This window comes from Podarcis pityusensis, assembly GCF_964106645.2.
Source record: "Podarcis pityusensis genome assembly, chromosome: 11".
Lineage (NCBI taxonomy): Eukaryota > Metazoa > Chordata > Lepidosauria > Squamata > Lacertidae > Podarcis > Podarcis pityusensis.
In genome coordinates this window covers 10,006,643-10,027,938 of record NC_138036.1, presented here as the reverse complement: position 1 = coordinate 10,027,938, position 21,296 = coordinate 10,006,643, and the positions used below count along the sequence as shown (strand labels likewise).

Here is a 21,296-nt window from a genome sequence, read left to right as displayed (position 1 = left end):
AATATATAAAAGGATGTCATATAGAGGAGGGAGAAAGGTTGTTTTCTGCTACTCCAGAGAAGCGGACACGGAGCAGTGGATCCAAACTACAAGAAAGAAGATTCCACCTAAACATTAGGAAGAACTTCCTGACAGTAAGAGCTGTTCGACAGTGGAATTTGCTGCCAAGGAGTGTGGTGGAGTCTCCTTCTTTGGAGGTCTTTAAGCTGATGTCAGGAGTGCTCTGATGGTGTTTCCTGCTTGGCAGGGGGTTGGACTCGATGGCCCTTGTGGTCTCTTCCAACTCTATGATTCTATGTTGGTGGAGCAGAAGTACCGCCTTGTAAAAATCCAGAATGGATGCCTTCTCTGACACCCACGGTGCTCGGCCCAGTATACCTGAAGGAGTGTCTCTATCTCCATCGCTCAGCCCGGACACCGAGGTCCAGCTCCGAGGGCCTTCTGGCAGTTCCCTCCCTGCTAGAAGTGAGGTTACAGGGAAGCAGACAGAGGGCCTTCTCGGCAGTGGCGCCCGCTCTGTGGAACACCCTCCCATCAGATGTCAAGGAAATAAAGAACTATCTGACTTTTAGAAGACATCTGAAGGCTGCCCTGTTTAGGGAAGTTTTTGATGTTTGAGGTTTTATCGTGTTTTTAATATTCTGTTGGGAGCCACCCAGAGTGGCTGGGGAAACCCAGCCAGATGGGCGGGGTATAAATAATAAATTATTATTATTCTATGATGATGATGGAAGCCTCACGGTTTTATCAAAGGCTCCCGCATATAACCAAGACATCTGCCAGTATGATACTGTTACATACAGTGGTACCTTGGGTTAAGAACTTAATTCGTTCTGGAGGTCTGTTCTTAACCTGAAACTGTTCTTAACCTGAGGTACCACTTTAGCTAATGGGGCCTCCCGCTGCCGCTGCGTGATTTCTGTTCTCATTCTGAAGCAAAGTTCTTAACCCGAGGTACTATTTCTGGGTTAGCGGAGTCTGTAACCTGAAGCGTCTGTAACCCGAGGTTCCACTGTACTCCTCTTGGTAACAGCCATTGGGGCAGCTTAGCCAGCCCCACCTTTTCCCCATATTCCACTGGCAGTGCATGTATATAGGGGGCACAGGGGACAACACACTGCTGTAGAATAGATGTCCCTGTTTTCATCTGAGGAAGGTGCGCAGACGCAGGGACGGAAGGGGGCTGCAGAGTCCACAACATTTGGAGGGTCATCAATTCCCCAAAGCTTCTTTCCTTGAGTCTTCCCCTCTTTTGTCTTGCTACTCTGTTGGGGCTTTGCTTTCTTCTTCCCAAGAGGATCAACGTCTTGTCCTGCTCTCTTAAGATCAAAGCACCATCTCAAGTCCAGCCAGAGGCAGGTAAGATGTAGCTCTGGCCTATGTGACATGAAAACAGCTCGGCCAATGAATTACAGAGCCTCAACAAACAGCAACAAATCCCCACGCACATTACGGTATAGAATTTGTTGCTGATGCATGGTTTCCCAGTGCACACAGGAAGCTGTCCTATCAGAGGTCAGAGAACTGCGACATCTAGCTCAGTCCTGTCTGTTCCCACGGACAGTGACCGTCTGGGGTCTTAGGCAGAGGTCTTCTCCATTTCCTGTTGCCTAAGCATCTTAACTGAAGTTGCTGGGATTGAAACTTGAACCTTCGGCACACACAGGTGAGAAATGCATGATTCTGAGAGGTTAGTTGAATTGCTGAAGGCAGACTTCCTATTCATTAGAATTGGATTTTTTTGGGGGGGGGGTCTATTTGGTTTCCAGGACGTGGGTGGCGCTGTGGGTTAAACCACAGAGCCTAGGACTTGCCGACCAGAAGGTTGGCGGTTCGAATCCCTGCGACGGGGTGAGCTCCCGTGGCTCGGTCCCTTCTCCTGCCAACCTAGCAGTTCGAAAGCACATCAAAGTGCAAGTAGATAAATAGGTACCTCTCCAGCGGGAAGGTAAACGGCGTTTCCGTGCGCTGCTCTGGTTCACCAGAAGCGGCTTAGTCATGCTGGCCACATGACCCGGAAGCTGTACGCCGGCTCCCTTGGCCAATAAAGCGAGATGAGTGGCGCAACCCCAGAGTCGGCCACGACTGGACCTAATGGTCAGGGGTCCCTTTACCTTTATTTGGCTTCCAGCCCTTTGCTCCAACTGCTAGGCTGATCTGCTCTTACTTTTGCTGTTTCTGCATCACTCAGAGGATGGTTACGTGCCACGATACATGTGCATAGATTCTGGAGAACAGCAAACGAGTTCAATGTGGAGCACTCCCTACCCAAATTACACCATAATACTACTCATTTTGCATCACAGAGATCTAAAAAGTTAAGGGCATTTTTCTCTTGTCCCTTGCAAAGGGAAGCTAAAGGGGGTGGGGGTGGGATTCGTGCCTCCGAATGCAGCCCCAAAGGGTGCCTTTCATCCTCTCACTGATCTTGAGACACCACAGATTTCCACAGATTTCTTGAGACACCACAGATTATTGTCAGTTGTAACTCAGAAGATTTAAAATAAAAAATAAAAAAAAATTAAAGAAATTGAAGGCCATTTACGTTGCAGAGCAGCCAAGATTTGGTGAATCTTTGAACTGTCTTCTTTTCCAGAGCTTCCATGTTATGTCTTGGAACAACATTAAAAGAGACCTTGAGGTGTGGGGAAGAATGAAACTGTCATTTTGGGGAAGAATTGCAACAATTAAGACGAATGTGCTACCGAAATTACTATTTCTGTTTCAAACAATTCCAATAATCAAAGGGGCAGCAATTTTTAAAGAATGGCAAAGAGTAATTTCAAGGTATATCTGGCAGGGTAAGAAGCTGAGAATAAAGTTTAAGTTATTGACAAATGCAAAAGAAAGAGGAGGCTTCGCCCTGCCAGACTTGAAATTATATTATGAAGTGTCATGCCTCTGTTGGTTGAAGGAATGGATGAAATTAGAAAATACAGAATTGTTAGATTTGGAAGGTTTTGATAATAGATTTGGGTGGCATGCATATTTGTGGTATGACAAGAAATGTGTACATAAAGGTTTTGAAAATAATGTAATATGAAGGTCTCTTATAGAAGTCTGGGAGAGGTATAAAAATTTATTGGAGCCAAAAACTCCATATTGGTTATCACCATTGGAGGCAATGAGTGTAAAGAAAATTAATATGGGGGGGGGGGGTTGGGCAACATATGAGAAGTTAATTGAAAGAGAAAGAAGTAAATGGAAAATAAGACCATTTGAAGAGGTTAAAGAATATGTTAATGATTGGCTGCATTATTTTCAAATTAATGAAATGTTTAAGAAAGATATGCTACAAAGAGGTTTTGCTGATGAAGAGTCTAAATTTCAGAAAGAAATATTGAACAATGAATTCAAAAGTTTAGCAAGAATGTATAAATTGTTAGAATGGTATACAAAGGATGAAGAGGTGAAATCGCTTATGATTGACTGGGCCAAAGATTTTGGATATAATATACAAATAGATGATTGGCTAAAATTGTGGAAAGATGGGATAAGATTTACGGCGTGCACTGCTATAAAAGAAAATGTAATGAAGATGATGTATCGATGGTATATGACACCTGTAAAACTGGCAAAGATGTAGAAGATAAGTAATAAATGTTGGAAATGTAGAGAAAAGGAAGGAACGTTTTACCATATGTGGTGGGACTGTAAAAAAGTTAAAAACTTTTGGGAAATGATTTATAATGAATTGAAGAAAGTATTGAAATATACATTTGTAAAGAAACCAGAAGCGTTTTTATTAGGAATAATAGGTAATGAGATAGATAAGAAAGATAGGAAGATATTTTTATATGCAGTGTCAGCAGCAAGAACTTTGATGGCCCAGAAGTGGAAACAAGAAGAGTTACCTACGATTGAAGAATGGAGAATGAAAATGATGGATTATGCAGAACTCGATAGACTAACAGGAAGGATCCGGAACCAACGTGATCAAAGATTTACAGAAGATTGGATGAAATTTATTGAATATATGCAAAAATTAAGTGATAATCAGATAACGTTTGTAAGTTTTAAGGAAGCTCTGTGAAGAGAAAAGGTAGGAATATTGTTAGATTGTAAAAAATTAATTAATAATATGGTGGTGTAATTTAAATTTAAGAAATGTGGAGAAAGTAAGTACTAGGAAGGTTTTTCAGGCGGGAGGAGGGAAGTCAATAAGGAGGAATTTGGATGTAAAAAAGATGTTTTGGATGTATAATTTGTTATGGAAAAAGAATAAAAAATATATTTTTAAAAAAGAGCTTCCATGTTATGTCATCTGTTTCAAATTGCATTAGATTAGAGCTGTGAGCAAATGGCTTCTCAAAAGTCTCCATCCTATTTGCAAACAGAGAACAGAGAAACCGGGAAGCCCTTTTCAACAAACTTCTTCAGGAAGATTTTTGTTAAAAAAAAGTTTCTTGGGAATAGCACAACTTATTTCCTTTCCCCCCTATGGTGGTGGAGGCTGTTGCCCATTGGAACGGGTAGGGTGGAAAGCTGGGAGGCCAACAGTAGGTGGCGCTAGAGCCAATGATAGGTAGAGGCAACTAACTCTGGTTTTGTCCCCAATTTCCTCCCTGCTGAATTCTACAAAGGCAAAGCTGGAACCAGGGAGGAGGAAGCTGACAACCCATGCCACCTCCTAGACTGGATGTTAAGTAAGATGCAGAGAGATGTGGTGCCCATCACATGGCTGACAATTTCATGCATCACGACCTCCTTTTTCCAGGGGAGAAAAAAGGAAATTCTCAGTAGTTCTCAGGGGGGGGAAATGTCTCCTGTGAAATTTCAGCTCAGCTCTAATTAAAATAGTATTTCAAAGCTCCAGTGCTTTCTTAAGCGCTCAGGCCGTTTTGCACGGGGAAATCCCAATTAAAATCCGATTAAACATTTTTCACCTGCAGCTAATGAGCTGATCACAACATGAGCTGATTCTGTTTTGGCCTCTTTCGCTGGAATTCTATGTACAGGAATAGGAATTTTAAACACAGACTACTGTATATAGTAGGGCTTGCTGGTCTCATTTGTCATTTAACTCTGCAGACTCTTGAAAGCCAATGATTCCCAAGGCCTGAACGATTACCACGATGCAGAAATTTCTGAAGGAAAAGTCAACAGGAAATGGAGTTGCAGGCCAGCAAGAGAAGTTCTAATTTCTTCAGGTCCTTGTAAAACCAGGGGACTCCTCTCTCTGTGTTGACTAGCCAAGCACCCATTGCCGTGAAATGCAAAGTTTTGGGGTAAGGAGCACTGGTATATTTCAAGGGGGCTGAGAAGATGCACAGGATCATCACTAGGAGGCAGGTTACACACTGGGGAAGGGTGATAGTTCAGTGCTTGGCATGCAGGAAGGTTGATATAAGTAATACTGAGCTGGATGCATCAATGGCTTGACTCAATATAAGGCAGCTCCCCATGTTCCTAGAAGGGAGGTTTTGCCCCTGCGGCAACAGTGACCTCTAGTGGCACCTAGCTGCCATTCATTTTTACAGAGCAAAATTAATTTGTGGGTTTATTTATTCGTCTTTTAGAAGGCATAGGTTTGCTTTTCTGTCTATCAAGCCAGCTGCCTGAGGAAAGAGCTGTGTTTGGAAGTAGAAGCCCAGACCTCCTGATCAGGAACACCTGATGTGCTCCAGAATCTGACTTGGTGGTAGAGGTGGCAGTAATTCCCCCTGACAGGTTGTTGATTGCCAAGACAGAGTCAGACAATCTCCAGAACCTGACTTAGCCTAAGGTAAGGGGTGAGGCCCACAGTGATTTTTTTCTAAAAATATGTTTAGGGGTACTCTCATTTTCCTAATCATACTGAAATACAGTCATACCTCATGTTACGTCCGCTTCATGTTACGTTCTTTCAGGTTATGTCCCGCGGTGACCCGGAAGTACCGGAAAGGGTTACTTCCAGGTTACGCCGCTTGCGCACGCGCAGAAGCACAAAATGACGTCATGCGCATAAGCGGCGAATTGCAACCTGCGCGTAAGCAGACGTGCCGCTGCGGGTTGTGCTCTTTTCATGTTGCGAATGGGCCTCCAGAACGGATTCTGTTCGCAACCAGACGTACCACTGTACTGCCCCTCAATGATGCCAAACTTAGATTCACAAAATGTTTAGGGGTATGCGTACCCCTTCGCACCCCCAGAAAAAAGCACTGGGTGAGGGAGTCCATTCTTTTGTTCTAAACAGAGTTTCATTAAAAAAAACATATTTCTCATTTTCAATTTTACAACAAATTCACAAAACAATATAACCAAACCATCATCATAATTTTGACTTCCCTCCCCTACCCTTCCATGGTTCATTGTTGTTTTATCTTTTACTGCTGCATATTCTAGTTACTCCTTATTTAATCTTAACCAATTTATAACGCATTTACCATTTCCTCCTGCAATTATTCTAATCCTGCTAACGTTTTTAGCTGTTTGGAATAAATTTTCAAAGAATCCACAATTTCCCCCCATTCTTTCTTTAAAAATTCTTCCTGATCTCAAACTCTGTTAAGTTAGCCATCTCAGAATATTCCATTAATTTAGTCTGCCAGTCTCCCTTGTAGGGGCTGTATCTTCCTTCCATATCTGGGCATATAACCACCCGGGCCACTGTGGCTGCATACATAAATAAATTCCAAGAGTTTCAAACAAAGATGGGCTCTCCCAAGCCCACATTCCCAACAAGTTCACACTGCTGTCTCAGTGATGTCTAAAAGGTAAAGGACCCCTGGACGGTTGAGTCCAGTCAAAGGAAACTACAGTAGTACCTCAGGTTACATATGCTTCAGGTTACAGACTCTGCTAACCCAGAAATAGTTAAGAACTTTGCTTCAGGATGAGAACAGAAATCGTGCAGCAGCGGTACAGCGGCAGCAGGAGGCCCCATTAGCTAAAGTGGTGCTTCAGGTTAAGAACAGTTTCAGGTTAAGAACGGACCTCTGGAACGAATTAAGTACTTAACCTGAGGTACCAATGTATGGGGTTGCGGCGCTCATCTCGCTTTCAGGCTGAGGGAGCCGCCGTTTGTCCACAGACAGCTTTCCAGGTCATGTGGCCAGCAGGACTAAACCGCTTCTGGTGCAATGGGGCACCATGATGGAAGCCAAAGCACACGGAAACACTGTTTACCTTCCCGCCAGAGCGGTACCTATTTATCTACTTGCACTGGCGTGCTTTTGAACTGCTAGGTTGGCAGGAGCTGGGACAGAGCAATGGGAGCTCGCCCCGTCGTGGGGATTCGAACCACCGACCTTCCGATCAGCAAGCCCAAGAGGCTCGGTGGTTTAGACGTCTATGCTGGATTGGTCATGTCCGCAGATTGGAAGATGGCAGAATCCCCAAGGGTGTGCTCTACAGGAGCTGGTTTCCGGCACCAGATCAACTGGCAGACCAACTCTGCGTTACAAAGATGTTTTCAAACATGACATGAAGGCTGGCAACATTAACTCTGTTGTGAGTTAAATCTGTTGCTGACAACCGCGGTGCCTGGGGATGGGCAGTTAGATAATGTATCTGTAGCAGTGACCAGGGGAGGAATGACCTCTGGGAGGAGCGCAGAGAGAAATAACGCCATGGTGCATCTGCAGTAGCACAACCGGACATCCTCATCTGCTCCAGATGCGACAAAACATGTCATAGCAGGTATAGCAGGTGCTAAGTCCAACAGTTTCACTTCACAAAGGCACACTCTTGCATCGCCTCCTGAGACAGACGGTTGCCAACAACTAGACTGCATGTACTACAGGAAACACTTACCGTATTTTTCGCTCTATAAGACACACTTCCCCCCTCCTAAAAAGTAAGGGGAAATGTGTGTGCGTCTTATGGAGTGAATGCAGGCTGTGCAGCTATCGCTGAAGCCAGAAGAGCAAGAGGGATCGGTGCACAGAGATCCCACTTGCTCTTCTGGCTTCAGGGATACCCACGTAATCCTGCCTCTTCGCTCAAGAGGCTTTGCGGTGCTTTCTTGTTTCTTGTTTTCCTCCTCTAAAAACTAGGTGCGTCTTATGGTCGGGTGCGTCTTATAGAGCGAAAAATACGGTGCGTTGTCTCTGTGGGGCAGGGGGCAAGAAAGCTGAACCTCACTGACCACTGGAAACAACATTTGTCTGCCAAACGCAGCCAAAATGTGTGGACTCCTGTTTGGGAGGCTTTGTCACCAGCGGAAGGTCACAAATAGACTAAACGCAGGCAGTCAACTGCTTTCTCTCCCTGAAATGCTTGCCAGTGCCTCTCTCACCATGGAGAACAGCAGGAGGAGAAGGCAGACAGGCTTATGAGCACAGAACATTCTCTGTAATAATTATCATTAACGGACATAGTGCAGGCCTATAGAACGTGTTACACACCAGGCCAGACACAACCCATCATCTGCGTACGGAGGCCGGAGAATCTCTCTGTTTGCACAACAACAACAAAAGCAGTCATTATGAAGATGTTTCTTGTCAGGCAGGCAGCAAAACCAGAAGTTCATTAAGCCGTGCCTCAAGGCCATAGCTCAACAAGAAGATCTGTAACTGGAAGCAGGAGCAATGATAGGGGAAGGGCCAGAACTCAGGCACAGAACATCTGCTTTGCATGCAGAAGGTTGCAGGTTCAATCCCTGGCATCTGCAGATAGGGTCAGGAATGCCCCCCTACCTGAAACTATGGGGAACTACTGCCAGTCAGTGCAGACAATACTAGCTAGGTAGGCCAGTGGTTTGACTCAGTACAGTGGTACCTTGGGTTACATACGCTTCAGGTTACAGACTCCGCTAACCCAGAAATAATACCTCAGGTCAAGAACTTTGCTTCAGGATGAGAACAGAAATCGTGCTCCAGCTGCACAACGGCAGCGGGAGGCCCCATTAGCTAAAGTGGTGCTTCAGGTGAAGAACAGTTTCAGGTTAAGAAAGGACCTCCAGAACGAATTAAGTACTTAACCCGAGGTACCACTGAATACAGCAGCTTCCTGTGTTCTTCTGTTTACCCCTGTCTCCATTTCCCTCCACTTAAAAAACCAAAAACTCTTTATTTTTAGATATTTAGCCATTGGGGTTTAGGATGTGTCTTCTCAATCTCTGTAAAGTGCCGTGCAAACAAATAAAACAATCACGTCAGCACAGGAGCAGGCAATTTGTGAATACTACTGCGATTCACAAAACTTAGTTCAGCGAAATATTTAACTTATACCCACCATAGGAACAAGCAATCATCTTTCTGAAGCTCTGCTTCGACGATCCCCACCCGACGATCTCAGGAATAATTCCTCTCTGGAGAAATGTTATTTTAAACATTTTTTTTTTTAAAAAAAGGCACAGAGATTTGTTTTACTTTGCAAAGAAACAAATTTGCGCTGACCTGCTTAAAATGTGCTTCGCTGGAGGAAGTGGCCATTAGCCTTCGCTGGTCAGTGGCTAAAACTGTCCCCCGGGCTTGTTTGCCAAACCAACCTTGTCCATCAAAATTGTATTCCTTGGCTCCTGTAGGAGGTCAGACCTCCTGTCTGTGGTCAACTGGCTCTTAACTGTCAAGACTGAGCTCTTGTGTTTAGCTAAACAGAGGAAGAGCTGACCTGTTTTCTGTGGTAATGGAAGGAATTCGTGCTTAAGGTTTTTTTAAAAAAATGGTTGGCTGAGTTTATGAGACACTGGACCGTCTTTTACCAGAAAACTGGTTGGAAAATCAGGTGAGGGAGCATTCCTCTCTGATAGCCTAGCAGGAGTGCCTCCGTGTTACATTGGAGCAGAATGAGTGCAGGTACCATCCTCAAGTCTGCATTTACAGGAGCAACATGTCTGAGCTCGTAGATCAGAACATCACTACCGCACCACTGTTAATTAACCGAAGGTGACTAATTTTAATGGTACAGTCATACCTCGGGTTACAGATGTTTCAGGTTCGTTTTTTTGGGTTACGAACCGCCAAAAGCCGGAGATACTGGAATAGGTTACTTCCGGGTTTCGGCGGTCGCGCATGCACCGAAGCGCTAAATCGCGCTTTGTGCATGCACCAAAACGCAACCGCGCATGCGCAGACATGCCACTGGGGGTTGCGAACGTGCATCCCGCATGGATCACGTTCGCAACCCGAGCATCTGCTGTACAGTGGTGCCTCGCAAGACGAAATTAATCCGTTCCGTGAGTCTCTTTGTCTTGCGGTTTTTTCGTCTTGTGAAGCACGGCTATTAGCGGCTTAGCAGCTATTAACGGCTTAGCGGCTATTAACGGCTTAGCGGCTTTAAGAAAAAGGAAACAAACTCGCAAGAACTCGCAAGACGTTTCGTCTTGCGAAGCAAGCCCATAGGGAAATTCGTCTTGCGGAACGACTCAAAAAATGGAAAACTCTTTCGTCTTGCGCGTTTCTCGTCTTGCGAGGCATTCGTCTTGCGAGGTACCACTGTATTATCGTTTCTGTCCTTGTGTTTACAGGGTGTGTGTTTTTTGCGCCGGTTGTTTATTGTATTTTATGTATACATTTTTGGTAACTATTTAAAAACAAAGAAACACACGCAGAACACATCTCTGAAATCCTCCCTCCACTCACAGCATCACTATGGCAACTCTGGCCAGCAATGCTTTAAAATGCACATTGAAGATTGTGGCGTTTGCTAAGGAATAGCACCCTCGGGTTACTGTTCCTATGCGATGTGGCTTCTGAGAGTGCCGTTGTGGGAGCCCAATTTAAGGCTGCAATCTTACAAACAGGATGTTATTTCTTTTTAAAAAAACAACAACTTTTTTTACTTTATTTACTACATAGTCCACAACAACTCATACACACAAACAAACCCACCACCACTGACAATTTAATTATCAAAATTAAACTCCTATCCCCTTACACAAAGAAAAAAATAACATAAAAATAAAATACTTCCTTTATCCTGTAAATGGCCTCCTTATTTACTTCTTGTATACTGTTTCTTTTATATGTGATTATTACAATTCTTCCTAATTATGACTTTAAAAACCACAAAGTCTCCTGTAGAAATTAATTGAAACAAGTCCAGGTGTATATTTTGGTAAAGTATTCTCTGCATTTTCCCCATTCTTTGTGAAATTCTTGTCTAGGTTGTCCCCTAATTGTTTCTGTTAATCTGGCCAATTCCGTATAATCTAATAATTTATCCTGCCATTCCTTTTTCGTTGGCACAAATTCTTTTTTCCAAGGACTATATTTCTGAGTAGACACGCAGAGTCTACACAGAGCATGTGAAATTTGCTCTGAAATCGTGTAAAACATGGGCAAAATAGCATATTAAAAAACTGGAGACCAGATAAGCATAGAATAATTTGTTTCGTCACTTCCTTGCTCTGTTGACGTCCGTTCCGTACAGAATTTTTACATTATTATTCTGTGTCATTGGGCGGCTAAAAGTTCTTGCACTCCTGACGAGTTCACAAAGAGACCTGTCAACTTCTTCCGAGATCAAATGACCAGGCACCGGCTAAGTTTACTTTAAAATTATTCCACTCCTCCCACATGCCCCTGCCTCCCACTTGCTCACATAATCCCAGCTGGAGCCCCACAGAGTCACAACCTGGTCCCCTTTCACCCTTCACAGTTCTAAATAGTCTACACATTTAAACTATTTCCCTGCCCCTCCTCCTTTTTTGTTACAGCTGTTTTTATTTACATCTCCATGAATCTTTGACCCAGGGCAATGAGCCATTCCTCTGTAGTCTCTTTATTCCACATAAAATATTTTGCAGTAGGACTTGCAGTCAACAAACAATGGCTGTTCCAGCATCAGCCACAGTAAGCTCCTTCAGGGGCTCAGGAAGGATGAACTAATCCCAATTTTCCATGGCATTTGGTTACTTCCGAATTGCGGTTTTTGCAAAAATGCACATCAAGCTCAGAAGCATGCACCAAGCCCTTCCAGTGTGAGATCATCGTAACTCGTTCCCCCACGTGGATCCATCGCAAGAGATGTGCAGCCGAAGATTCGTCTGGTTGCTACAAATCACAGTCAAACCCATCTTTCATTGCCCCTTTCCCCAGGAGAGCACATTTCTTCACTTGCCTTTTGAAAATTTCCCTTCAGACAATCTGCCTTCTGCTTTCCTTACAACCATTGGAGTAATGATTCACAGGATTTTATGACTGACCCATCTCTGCTGTTAGAATACTCATGAACATTCTATGACATCACAGCAGCTCAGCCAGTGGGTGAGAGGAGGGGCTTACAGCAGTTTTCAATTTGGACTCACAACTGTCCATGGAGGCGCAGGTTAATTCTGTGTCCAGGGCAGCTGTCTACCAGTTCCATCTGGTGTGCCAGCTGAGATCCTACTTGCCTGTGCGCTGTCTCGCCAGAGTGGTACATGCTCTGGTTATCTCTCGCTCGGACTGCTGTGATGCGCTCTACGTGGGGCTACCTTTGAAGGTGACCCGGAAACTACAACTAATCCAGAATGCGGCAGCTAGACTGGTGACTGGGGTGGCCGCCGAGACCACATAACACCGGTCTTGAAAGACCTACATTGGCTCTCAGTACATTTCTGAGCACAATTCAAAGTGTTAGTGTTGACCAGGGGTCAGCAAACTTCTTCAGCAGGGGGCCGGTCCACTGTCCCTCAGACCTTGTGGGGGGCCTGGACTATATTTTTTTGGGGGAAATGAATGAACTCCTATGCCCCACAAATAACCCAGAGACGGATTTTAAGGACACATTCTACTCATGTAAAAACATGCTGATTACCGGACCGTCTGTGAGCTGGATTTAGAAGGCAATTGAGCCAGATCCTGGCCCCGGGCCTTAGTTTGCCTACCCATGGTGTTGACCTTTAAAGCCCTAAATGGCCTTGGCCCAGTATACCCGAAGGAGCGTCTCCACCCCCATCGTCCAGCCCAGACACTGAGGTCCAGCTCCAAGGGCCTTCTGGTGGTTCCCTCACTGTGAGAAGTGAGGTTACAGGGAACCAGGCAGAGGGCCTTCTCGGTAAAGATGCCCACCCTGTGGAACACCCGCCCTTCAGATATTAAGGTGATAAGTAACTATAAAACCTTTACAAGGCATCTGAAGGCAGCCCTTTATAGGGGAGCAGTTAATGTTTGATTTTTTATTATGTTTTTCTATATGCTGGAAGCCACCCCGGCTGGCTGGGGCAACCCAGTCAAGATGGGCGGGGTACAAATAATAAAATTATTACTATTTATTATTCAACCATGTAAGTGTTTAGCGGGTACGTGGTTCTGCATGAAGTGGAACATAAAACTGGGATGCTATGGAATTAGGGAGCATCACTAAAATAATGCAACCTTCTGGTAGAAAGGCAGCCATGTTACGACGGAATGGGCTGGCGAGGAGAAAATGAGAAAATTTGTGCAAGGCAAGCAGCTACTTTCAGAAAGGAACAGCCACTAAACACGTTGCCACAATCTGTCATCTCCTTCTCTTCCACTTGGGGCTTTTCTTCTTCTAGCAATGAAAACAAGGAGGAAACCTGGGCAGATTGCCACTCCACCCACGACATCCCAGGGAAAGATGTCGAAGCGATTTTTCTACACCTTATCAGGCCAGACAGAACCTCATAACTACAAACACCTCACGAGCTCACTCACTACACTACACTATGTACTGGGGGTGCTGCAAGGCGAAATGGACATTTTCTCAGTACCCCCTTTTCCAGGTACAACCTTGTAACCGTACCCAGGCTGCAGGTGAAAAAGCTGAGATTGAGAGAGTGTCTTATCTAAGGCCACACAGTGAGTTTTGGGGAAAGGTTAGCTTTTTTGGGGGTGGGGGGTGTTTCTCTGCTCACAGTTCACCCTCTTAACTACAAGGACTGCGCCCCCAGCTGCAGTTCCTCCCAGATGCATTTGAGGGAAGAATGAGATGGTGAGGCACTCTCCACTGGCCTGACCGGGGAAAACTGTCATCTAGCTCCTTGGCTCCCAGAACTGCCTTTGGTCACTACCATATTTTTCGCTCCATAAGACGCACTTTTCCCCTCCTAAAAAGCAAGGGGAAATGTGTGTGCGTCTTATGGAGCAAATGCAGGCGGGAGGCTCTGCTCAGCGCTCCCTTTAAAGAGCCGCGTGAAGCGTTTGTGCGGCTCTTGGGGGCTTTTTCCCGAGGAGGGAGAAGGGCAGCCCATCAGTCCTTTCTCCCACCTCACGGAAAAGCTCCCAAGAGCAGCACACACGCTCCACGCGGCTCTTTAAAGGGAGCGTGGCTCTTGGAGGCTTTGCCGCGAGGTGGGAGAAGGGACTGACGGGCTGCCCTCTGTCCCTTCCCACACCTCCCGGAAAAGCCAGCAAGAGCCGCTGTCAGGCTCTGCTCAGCGCTCCCTTGTAAGGGCTCCCTTTTGTCCCTCATCCCGCACTGCTGGGAAGCCAGCAGAAGAGGTGCTGCGCAGCTATCGCTCTTGCTCTGCTGGCTTCTCAGTGAGGCAGGAGGAGGGACGGAAGGGTTTAAAGCAAGAAAAGCGAGAGCCGCTTACATGCTCTGCACAGAATATATTTTTTCTTGCTTTCCCCCTCTAAAAACTAGGTGCGTCTTATGGTCAGGTGCGTCTTATGAAGCGAAAAATACAGTATATAGTTTGCTGTGTAACAATATGAAATACTGGATATACTGACTGGAGGTATGAAAACACCAATTATTATTATTATTATTATTATTATTATTATTATTATTATTATTATACCATGCTCCATCTGCAGATCTCAGGGTGGTTTGCAGCATAAAAATACACGATAAATAAACCACAAAATACATAATAAGAACAAAAACAAGCCAAGTTCACCTGTAATGAACTACCTGAATACACTTATTTTCCCCTTTCTCACCCTATTCCTTTTTTCCTTTTGTGTTGTGTCTCTTAAAGTCACTATTAAGACTGGCCACTATCTGGTTTTCATCCTTGTGATAGATCACTACCTAAAGGAGTACTGAAGGCAGTCAAGCGTCTCGCAGCTACAAAAGGCTTCAGAGCACCCTGTATAAACTTTAGTTTGATGCTCGTGTGATCTGAGGTGATACTGGGCCACTATCCTGTCCCATTTGCTTACTAAGAGCAGGAAGATGAAATGTCCTGAACTGGTTGTGTTCAAGTGCTTGTCCAGGGCTTTGCATATCAACACAAAAACCTTGAGCCTGACCCACTAGTAGCATATAGGCAGCCGGCACACATGTTACAGGCGAAGTGTCGCATGCTGCCAGCAATCTCACCCCATGAGCAGTCTAATCTGCACCAGCTGGAACTTCTGAACCTTGAGTTCCATGTGGTACAATCCTGTGCATGTTTCCTCAGAAGCCCCATGGAGTTATGCCTAAGTAAGTGTTTACACTTTGCAGCTTAAATCAATGAATTTGAAAACAAGCCCTCCAAACTTTAGAAACAAAACATAACAAAAATGGGAGAAAAACAACATCTGGAGGGCCACAGGTTCCCCATTGCGGATCTTACTGAGTTCAAAACAGCCCTGAGCGACGTTCCTTTGTTAAATAACGGGATTACAAACCTGTCCCTAACTTTTCAGTTACAGTCTTAGTCAGGTGGGCTTCCTACTGTTAGCTTGGCTTTACACTTAAATGATCAAGTGGCGCTAGCGGGATTTTGGTTTGGTTTGGTTTTTAAAGATGTTTAATTAACTTCACATCCTGAGAAAATGGCGCCCTACTTTCCACTGAAACCCGTGGAGTAGCAAAAGTGTGTGCTTTTGTGCTGTTTTGCTGCTGTTTTGTTTTTTTTAAACAGAAGCGTTTTGTAAGCTGCTGGTGACTCGCTTGGTTCATTTCCTCTGTTGATAATCGGGTCACCTGAGATTCTCATGAACCCACATGGCCAATGGTCAAGGATGATGGGACTCCAGCAACAACGGGAGGGTCAAAGGTTCCCCGATTAAGACAAAATGCCCCCCCCCCTTTTCCTACATGGTCTCCAACACTCCCTGCAGGTCTACTGGCCCAGAAAAGACACAAGGAGTTGAACTTTCCCAAATTTTCTTTACTGTTGCCTGGTCTTTCAACCCTGATATTGTTTGGGGGTCTTATACCAATGCTGTTCCAGACAATCTGTTCACCGCCTTTGGCCCTCAAGCCAGAGCTTCCCTCCTTCAATTTCCTCTTCATCCTTTGGCTCTCGCTCTCCTTTATCCAATGGGACGCGGGTGGCGGTGTGGGTTAAACCACTGAGCCTAGGACTTGCCGATCAGAAGGTCGGCGGTTCAAATCCCCGTGACGGGGTGAGCTCCCGTTGCTCGGTCCCTGCTCCTGCCAACCTAGCAGTTCAAAAGCACATCAAAGTGCAAGTAGACAAATAGGTACCGCTCTTGCGGGAAGGTAAATGGCGTTTCCGTGCGCTGCTCTGGTTCGCCAGAAGCGGCTTAGTCATGCTGGCCACATGACCCAGAAGCTGTACGCCGGCTCCCTCGGCCAATAAAGCAAGATGAGCGCCGGAACACCAGAGTCGGTCACGACTGGACTTAATGGTCAGGGGTCCCTTTACCTTTTACCTTACTCCTTTATCCAGTCCTGTTCTACTTAATGGCTTGCTTCGCATGTCATGCTAAGCCAAACCATGAACACGCAAGCCTGTGAGCTCTGGGAAGAAGAGGCTGTGGCTACTATGCCTGACAACAAATCCGAATTATTGGATTCTTTTGCCCCATCTTTTTGTGCCTGCCAAACAGCCATGTCATGCTTGTGATATTTTATTCTCTTGTTAATTATGCTGTTTTAAATGTGCATTTTATATTTGACTTCACTTAGCAATGTTTTCTTTTGAAATGTTTTAAGATTTTTTTGTTAACTTTATGTTAAATATGTATTCTGTAGTTGACCTCCTTTGTAATGTTTTATTTTGAAACTTTTAAGGTCATATTTTAGTTTTCTGTTAATTATGTTGCTTTGACTGTATACTCTATATTTGACTTTCTTCAGATTGGTTTATTGATGTTTTAGTATTTCTTAAAAATACAAAGTGGTATAGAAATGAAATAAATAATAATAATAATAATAATAATAATAATAATAATAATAATCTGCCCGACTCCACTTGTTTTGCTGCACTTTGCTAAACCATGCATTGGAATGAACACCTGGAAAAGTTCAGTTGGTAGAACATGAGACTCTTAATTTCAGGATTGTGGGTTCGAACCTCAAGCTGGGCAAAAAGGGGGTTGGACTGGATGACCCTTGTCGCCCTTTCCAACTCTACAATTCTTCTGTGCCATTTGAACCCAGGCTCACAGTTTGCCTTGCTCCAGGCAAATCACAAGCTGCTCATGCATTTGTACCAAAGCCATGCTCTGGCTTATCACGATAATGATGATGATGATAATAATAATAATAATAATAATAATAATAATAATAATTTATTTGTACCCCACCCATCTGGCTGGGTTTCCCTAGCCACTCTGGGCGGCTTCCACAAAGACCAAAAATACACTAAGACGTCACACATTAAAAACTTCCCTGAACAGGGCTGCCTTCATATGTCTTCTGAATGTCAGGTAGTTGGCATCTGATGGGAGGGCGTTCCACAGGGCAGGCGCCACCACCGAAAAGGCCCTCTGCCTGATCCCTGTAGCTTTGCTTCTCGCAATGAGGGAACTGCCAGAAGGCCCTCGGCACTGGACCTCAGCATCCGGGCAGAACGATGGGGGTGGAGACGCTCCTTCAGGTATACTGGGCTGAGGCTGTTTAGGACTTTAAAGGTCAACACCAACACTTTGAATTGTGCTCGGAAACGTACTGGGAGCCAATGTAGGTCTTTCAAGACCAGTGTTATGTGGTCTCAGAGGCCGCCCCCAGTCACCAGTCTAGCTACCACATTCTGGATTAGTTGTAGTTTCCGGGTCACCTTCAAAGGTAGCCCCACAGAGAGCGCATTTCAGTAGTCCAAGCAGGAGATAACTAGAGCATGCACCACTCTGGTGAGACAGTCCGTGGGCAGGTAGGGTCTCAGCCTGCGTACCAGGTGGAGCTGATAGACAGCTGCCCTGGATACAGAATTGACTTGCGCCTCCATGGACAGCTGTGAGTCCAAAATGACTCCCAGGCTGCGCACCCGGTCCTTCAGGGGCACAGTTACCCCATTCAGGACCAGGGAGTCCTCCACACCAGCCCGCCCCCTGTCCCCCAAAAACAGTACTTTCACGATGTGAAAACCAGGCGAATAACTCGTCTTTCCCTTTGCTTGACCATGTACCACACCTTACCTATCCGAAAAAAGACCTTAGGCACAAGAAAACATGTTGAATACATGCCACTCACAACCCTCCAGGACTTCCATCTTTGGGTTGCTCCCTGCAGATTGAAATCTCAGCGAACACCTGTGATTTTAATGTGTGCAGGATTTTCATTTATTATCTACACACACACAACACACAAAAAGCATCGCCCATTCAAAAAGCATTCTCCCTACCTCCGGTCATTCCTCCTCCTCCTGAACAATTTTTTGGTGTGTGCGATTTCAGCTTCGTGTGGCAACGGGTGATAACCCTGGCAGAAAAAGGAAGGGGAGAAATAAGACAGTCATTAATTCAAAAAGAGGAGCCAGTGATACTTAAAGCTCATAAGAGGCAGGATGCTGGCGCTCCCAGGCTCTTACGATGTCCTTGTAACAGACTCAAACGCTGGCTTGAATGAATCATCCATTTCAACTTCCTTTGAGCTGTTGGAACAAAATAAACTTACTGTGACTTGGGGAGGAATCTCACACTGCTCAACACAATCAGCCTTGTTGTTATGCAACTATCCACACATGAAAAAGGCGTTGCACCAAAACGGTTAAATATCATCGCCTTATATACATCCAAAAAGGCTACCCTTTTGGAATTCACCCAAGAATATTATTTACACAGCACCATCATGGTACTTCGCTAAAACCAAAGAGGATCATGCCTTTTTGATCTTTCAGCTAGTCCTCTGAATCACAGCTCACCGAATGGGGAGAACTGGACCTCTGTGCTAGAGTTTCAGCACCAAGAAAGAGGAAAATGCAGCTCCAGCAAACTAATAATTTTAGATGCTCCATCAGTCAAGTGTTCACTGTCATGTGACCTTTAGTTGATCATTTATTAATTTTATAAATAGCTCAGTCACTAGAGCAGGCATAGGCAAACTCGGCCCTCCAGATGTTTTGGGACTACAATTCCCATCATCCCTGACCACTGGTCCTGTTAGCTAGGGATCATGGGAGATGTAGTCCCAAAACATCTGGAGGGTCGAGTTTGCCTATGCCTGCACTAGAGCATGAGACTCATAATCTCAGAGTTGTGGGTTCAAGCAGCATGTTGGGCAAAAGATTCCCACATTGCAGAGAATTGAACTAAATGACCCCTGTAGTCCCTCCCAACTCTACAATCTATGATTCTGTGATCCCATCCTTCTTCCCAATGGGCAGCAAACACGCAAGCAATAAAACATATCAAAACACCTAAGAAGGAACCCCTCAGTTCCCATACAGATGTAGATTGGGAAGGATATCTACTTTTAAAGGCTTGTTGAAAGTTAAGGCTGTATCTGCCGGAGCCCCACTGCTGAACAGAACAGGGATTAGTTGATTTGATTTGATTTATATACTGTCTTTTTTGCCCTATAGGACGCACTTTTTCCCCTCCAAAAATGAAGGGGAAATGTGTGTGTGTCCTATGGGGCGAATGCAGGCTTTCGCTGAAGCCTGGAGAGTGAGAGGGGTTGGTGCGCACCGACCCCTCTCGCTCTCCAGGCTTCAGGAAGCTATCCGCAAGCCTTGGGAGCCCGCGGGAGTTCCTGCCAGGCTCCCACGGCTTGCGGAGAGCTGCCTCTATCCCGAAGCTTAAGCGCGCTGCGCAGTTGCGCCCCGGGCTTCGGGTAGCTCTGCGCAAGCTGTGGGAGGGCTCCCACGGCTTGCGGAGAGCAGCCTGTTCTGGGGGCTGGGGTCGGGGGAAGCTCGGGCCTGGGGTGGAAATATATTTTTTTCTTTATTTCCCCCCCAAAAAACTAGATGCGCCCTATGGGGCGAAAAATACGGTACTTCGCCGCCGCTTTTCATTCAAAATGAATCCCAAAGTGGCTTGCAAATGATAAACAACAACAACATGATACAAGCATCACAAATACAGCATAGGTCATACGGGATAATTAACAAGCCATTAGTGAAATAATTACGATCTATAAAGAAACTGTTAACAAAGGAGCAACTAAAAAAAATAACCCAATTAAAGCAAAAGTCAAATTATATTATTAAGAAATCAATACAGCGTTTATAATGTATAAAACAATATCGACATTAACAAAATAGCAACCAAAACAAAAACTTCACACTCTTCACACCTCCATGACTTGGAAATCTTTCGGTGTATTCAGCTCATTAATATAATATGGGTTTATACAGGGTGAGACAGTATTTTAGGTATCCCAGGTCACAAGTTGTGCAGGGTTTTATGTACATCAAAAGCAGCACTTTGGACTGAGTTGGGAAAGAAGCACACACACAATTGCAAGTTCTATGACGTGTTTTGCTGCATTAAAAAGCTGCTCATTGCCTTGGCCTTTGGGCCAAAAAATGCTACATAAACAAACCACAACGTACTTCATGGCAATCCCAAAATGCAGAGACTGGCACTACAAGTTTATCCACTACCAGGGTGTTGCAAGGGACTTAAAAGACTTGGGGGATGGCACAGATTTCCAGATGCAAAAAGGCGCAGATGCAAATGTAGGCCAACTTTTTTTTGGGGGGGGGGAATTCTCGTTCCTGATGCTGGGGCTTACTTCTAGCCATGTACATCCCAATAGGATTTTCTGATCACAATATTGAATTGGCTAGATTGACAGAGGCAATTAGGGGTCAAACCAAGCAAAAATTCCAAAAAGAATAGGTAAAATATAGAGAACATCTTAAAAAGCGGTGCCCTCAAATTAATACTTGGACCTGTTTCGATGAACTTCCGCAGAATAATTTATGGTACTTAAGTTAAAAACAGAAAGAAAAAGGAGGTAATAATGAACTAAAAAGGAGACAGTTTACCAAAAAATGAAAAAAGAACCATATTGAGGATGAAGGAAGTCAATTAGAAGAAAAGAAGAACTGAAATATGGTACCTATATATTATTATTTGTTTTGTGTAAGTTTTTGTACGTTATCATGTCTTATTTGTATTTGTGTGTGTGTTTTGTTGTTGTTTGTTTTTGTTTTGATTCTGTCCTATTATTTTCATGTTTAGTTTGACAAGTGTGTGTGTGTATGTGTTGTAAATAAACTCAAAGGATTTTCTGGTCACAGTACAGTGTGCGTGGATTGGATCCTCTGTCCCAATGCCTGCAGTCGCAGACCCAGTTATCCGTGGTCTTGGGTTTTTCCCTGTCCCCATTTCATCCTCCTCACCACAACCCCAAGA

The 21,296-nt window shown here is 44.8% G+C and overlaps 1 protein-coding gene and 1 long non-coding RNA gene across 4 annotated transcripts in view; both read right to left on the bottom strand.

Moving 5' to 3' along the window:
* Nucleotides 1–21,296, bottom strand: part of LOC308458825 — a 470,973-nt gene that overhangs the window by 63,564 nt on the left and 386,113 nt on the right. The window lies entirely within an intron of this gene.
* The window catches only part of CTIF (cap binding complex dependent translation initiation factor), a 201,305-nt gene that overhangs the window by 63,564 nt on the left and 116,445 nt on the right, over nucleotides 1–21,296 (bottom strand). For all 3 annotated transcript variants that reach the window (XM_080973494.1, XM_080973495.1, XM_080973496.1), the window contains one exon: nucleotides 18,338–18,414. In XM_080973494.1, the coding sequence (XP_080829620.1) occupies nucleotides 18,338–18,414 (77 nt within the window). The remainder of the gene's footprint in view (nucleotides 1–18,337; nucleotides 18,415–21,296) is intronic.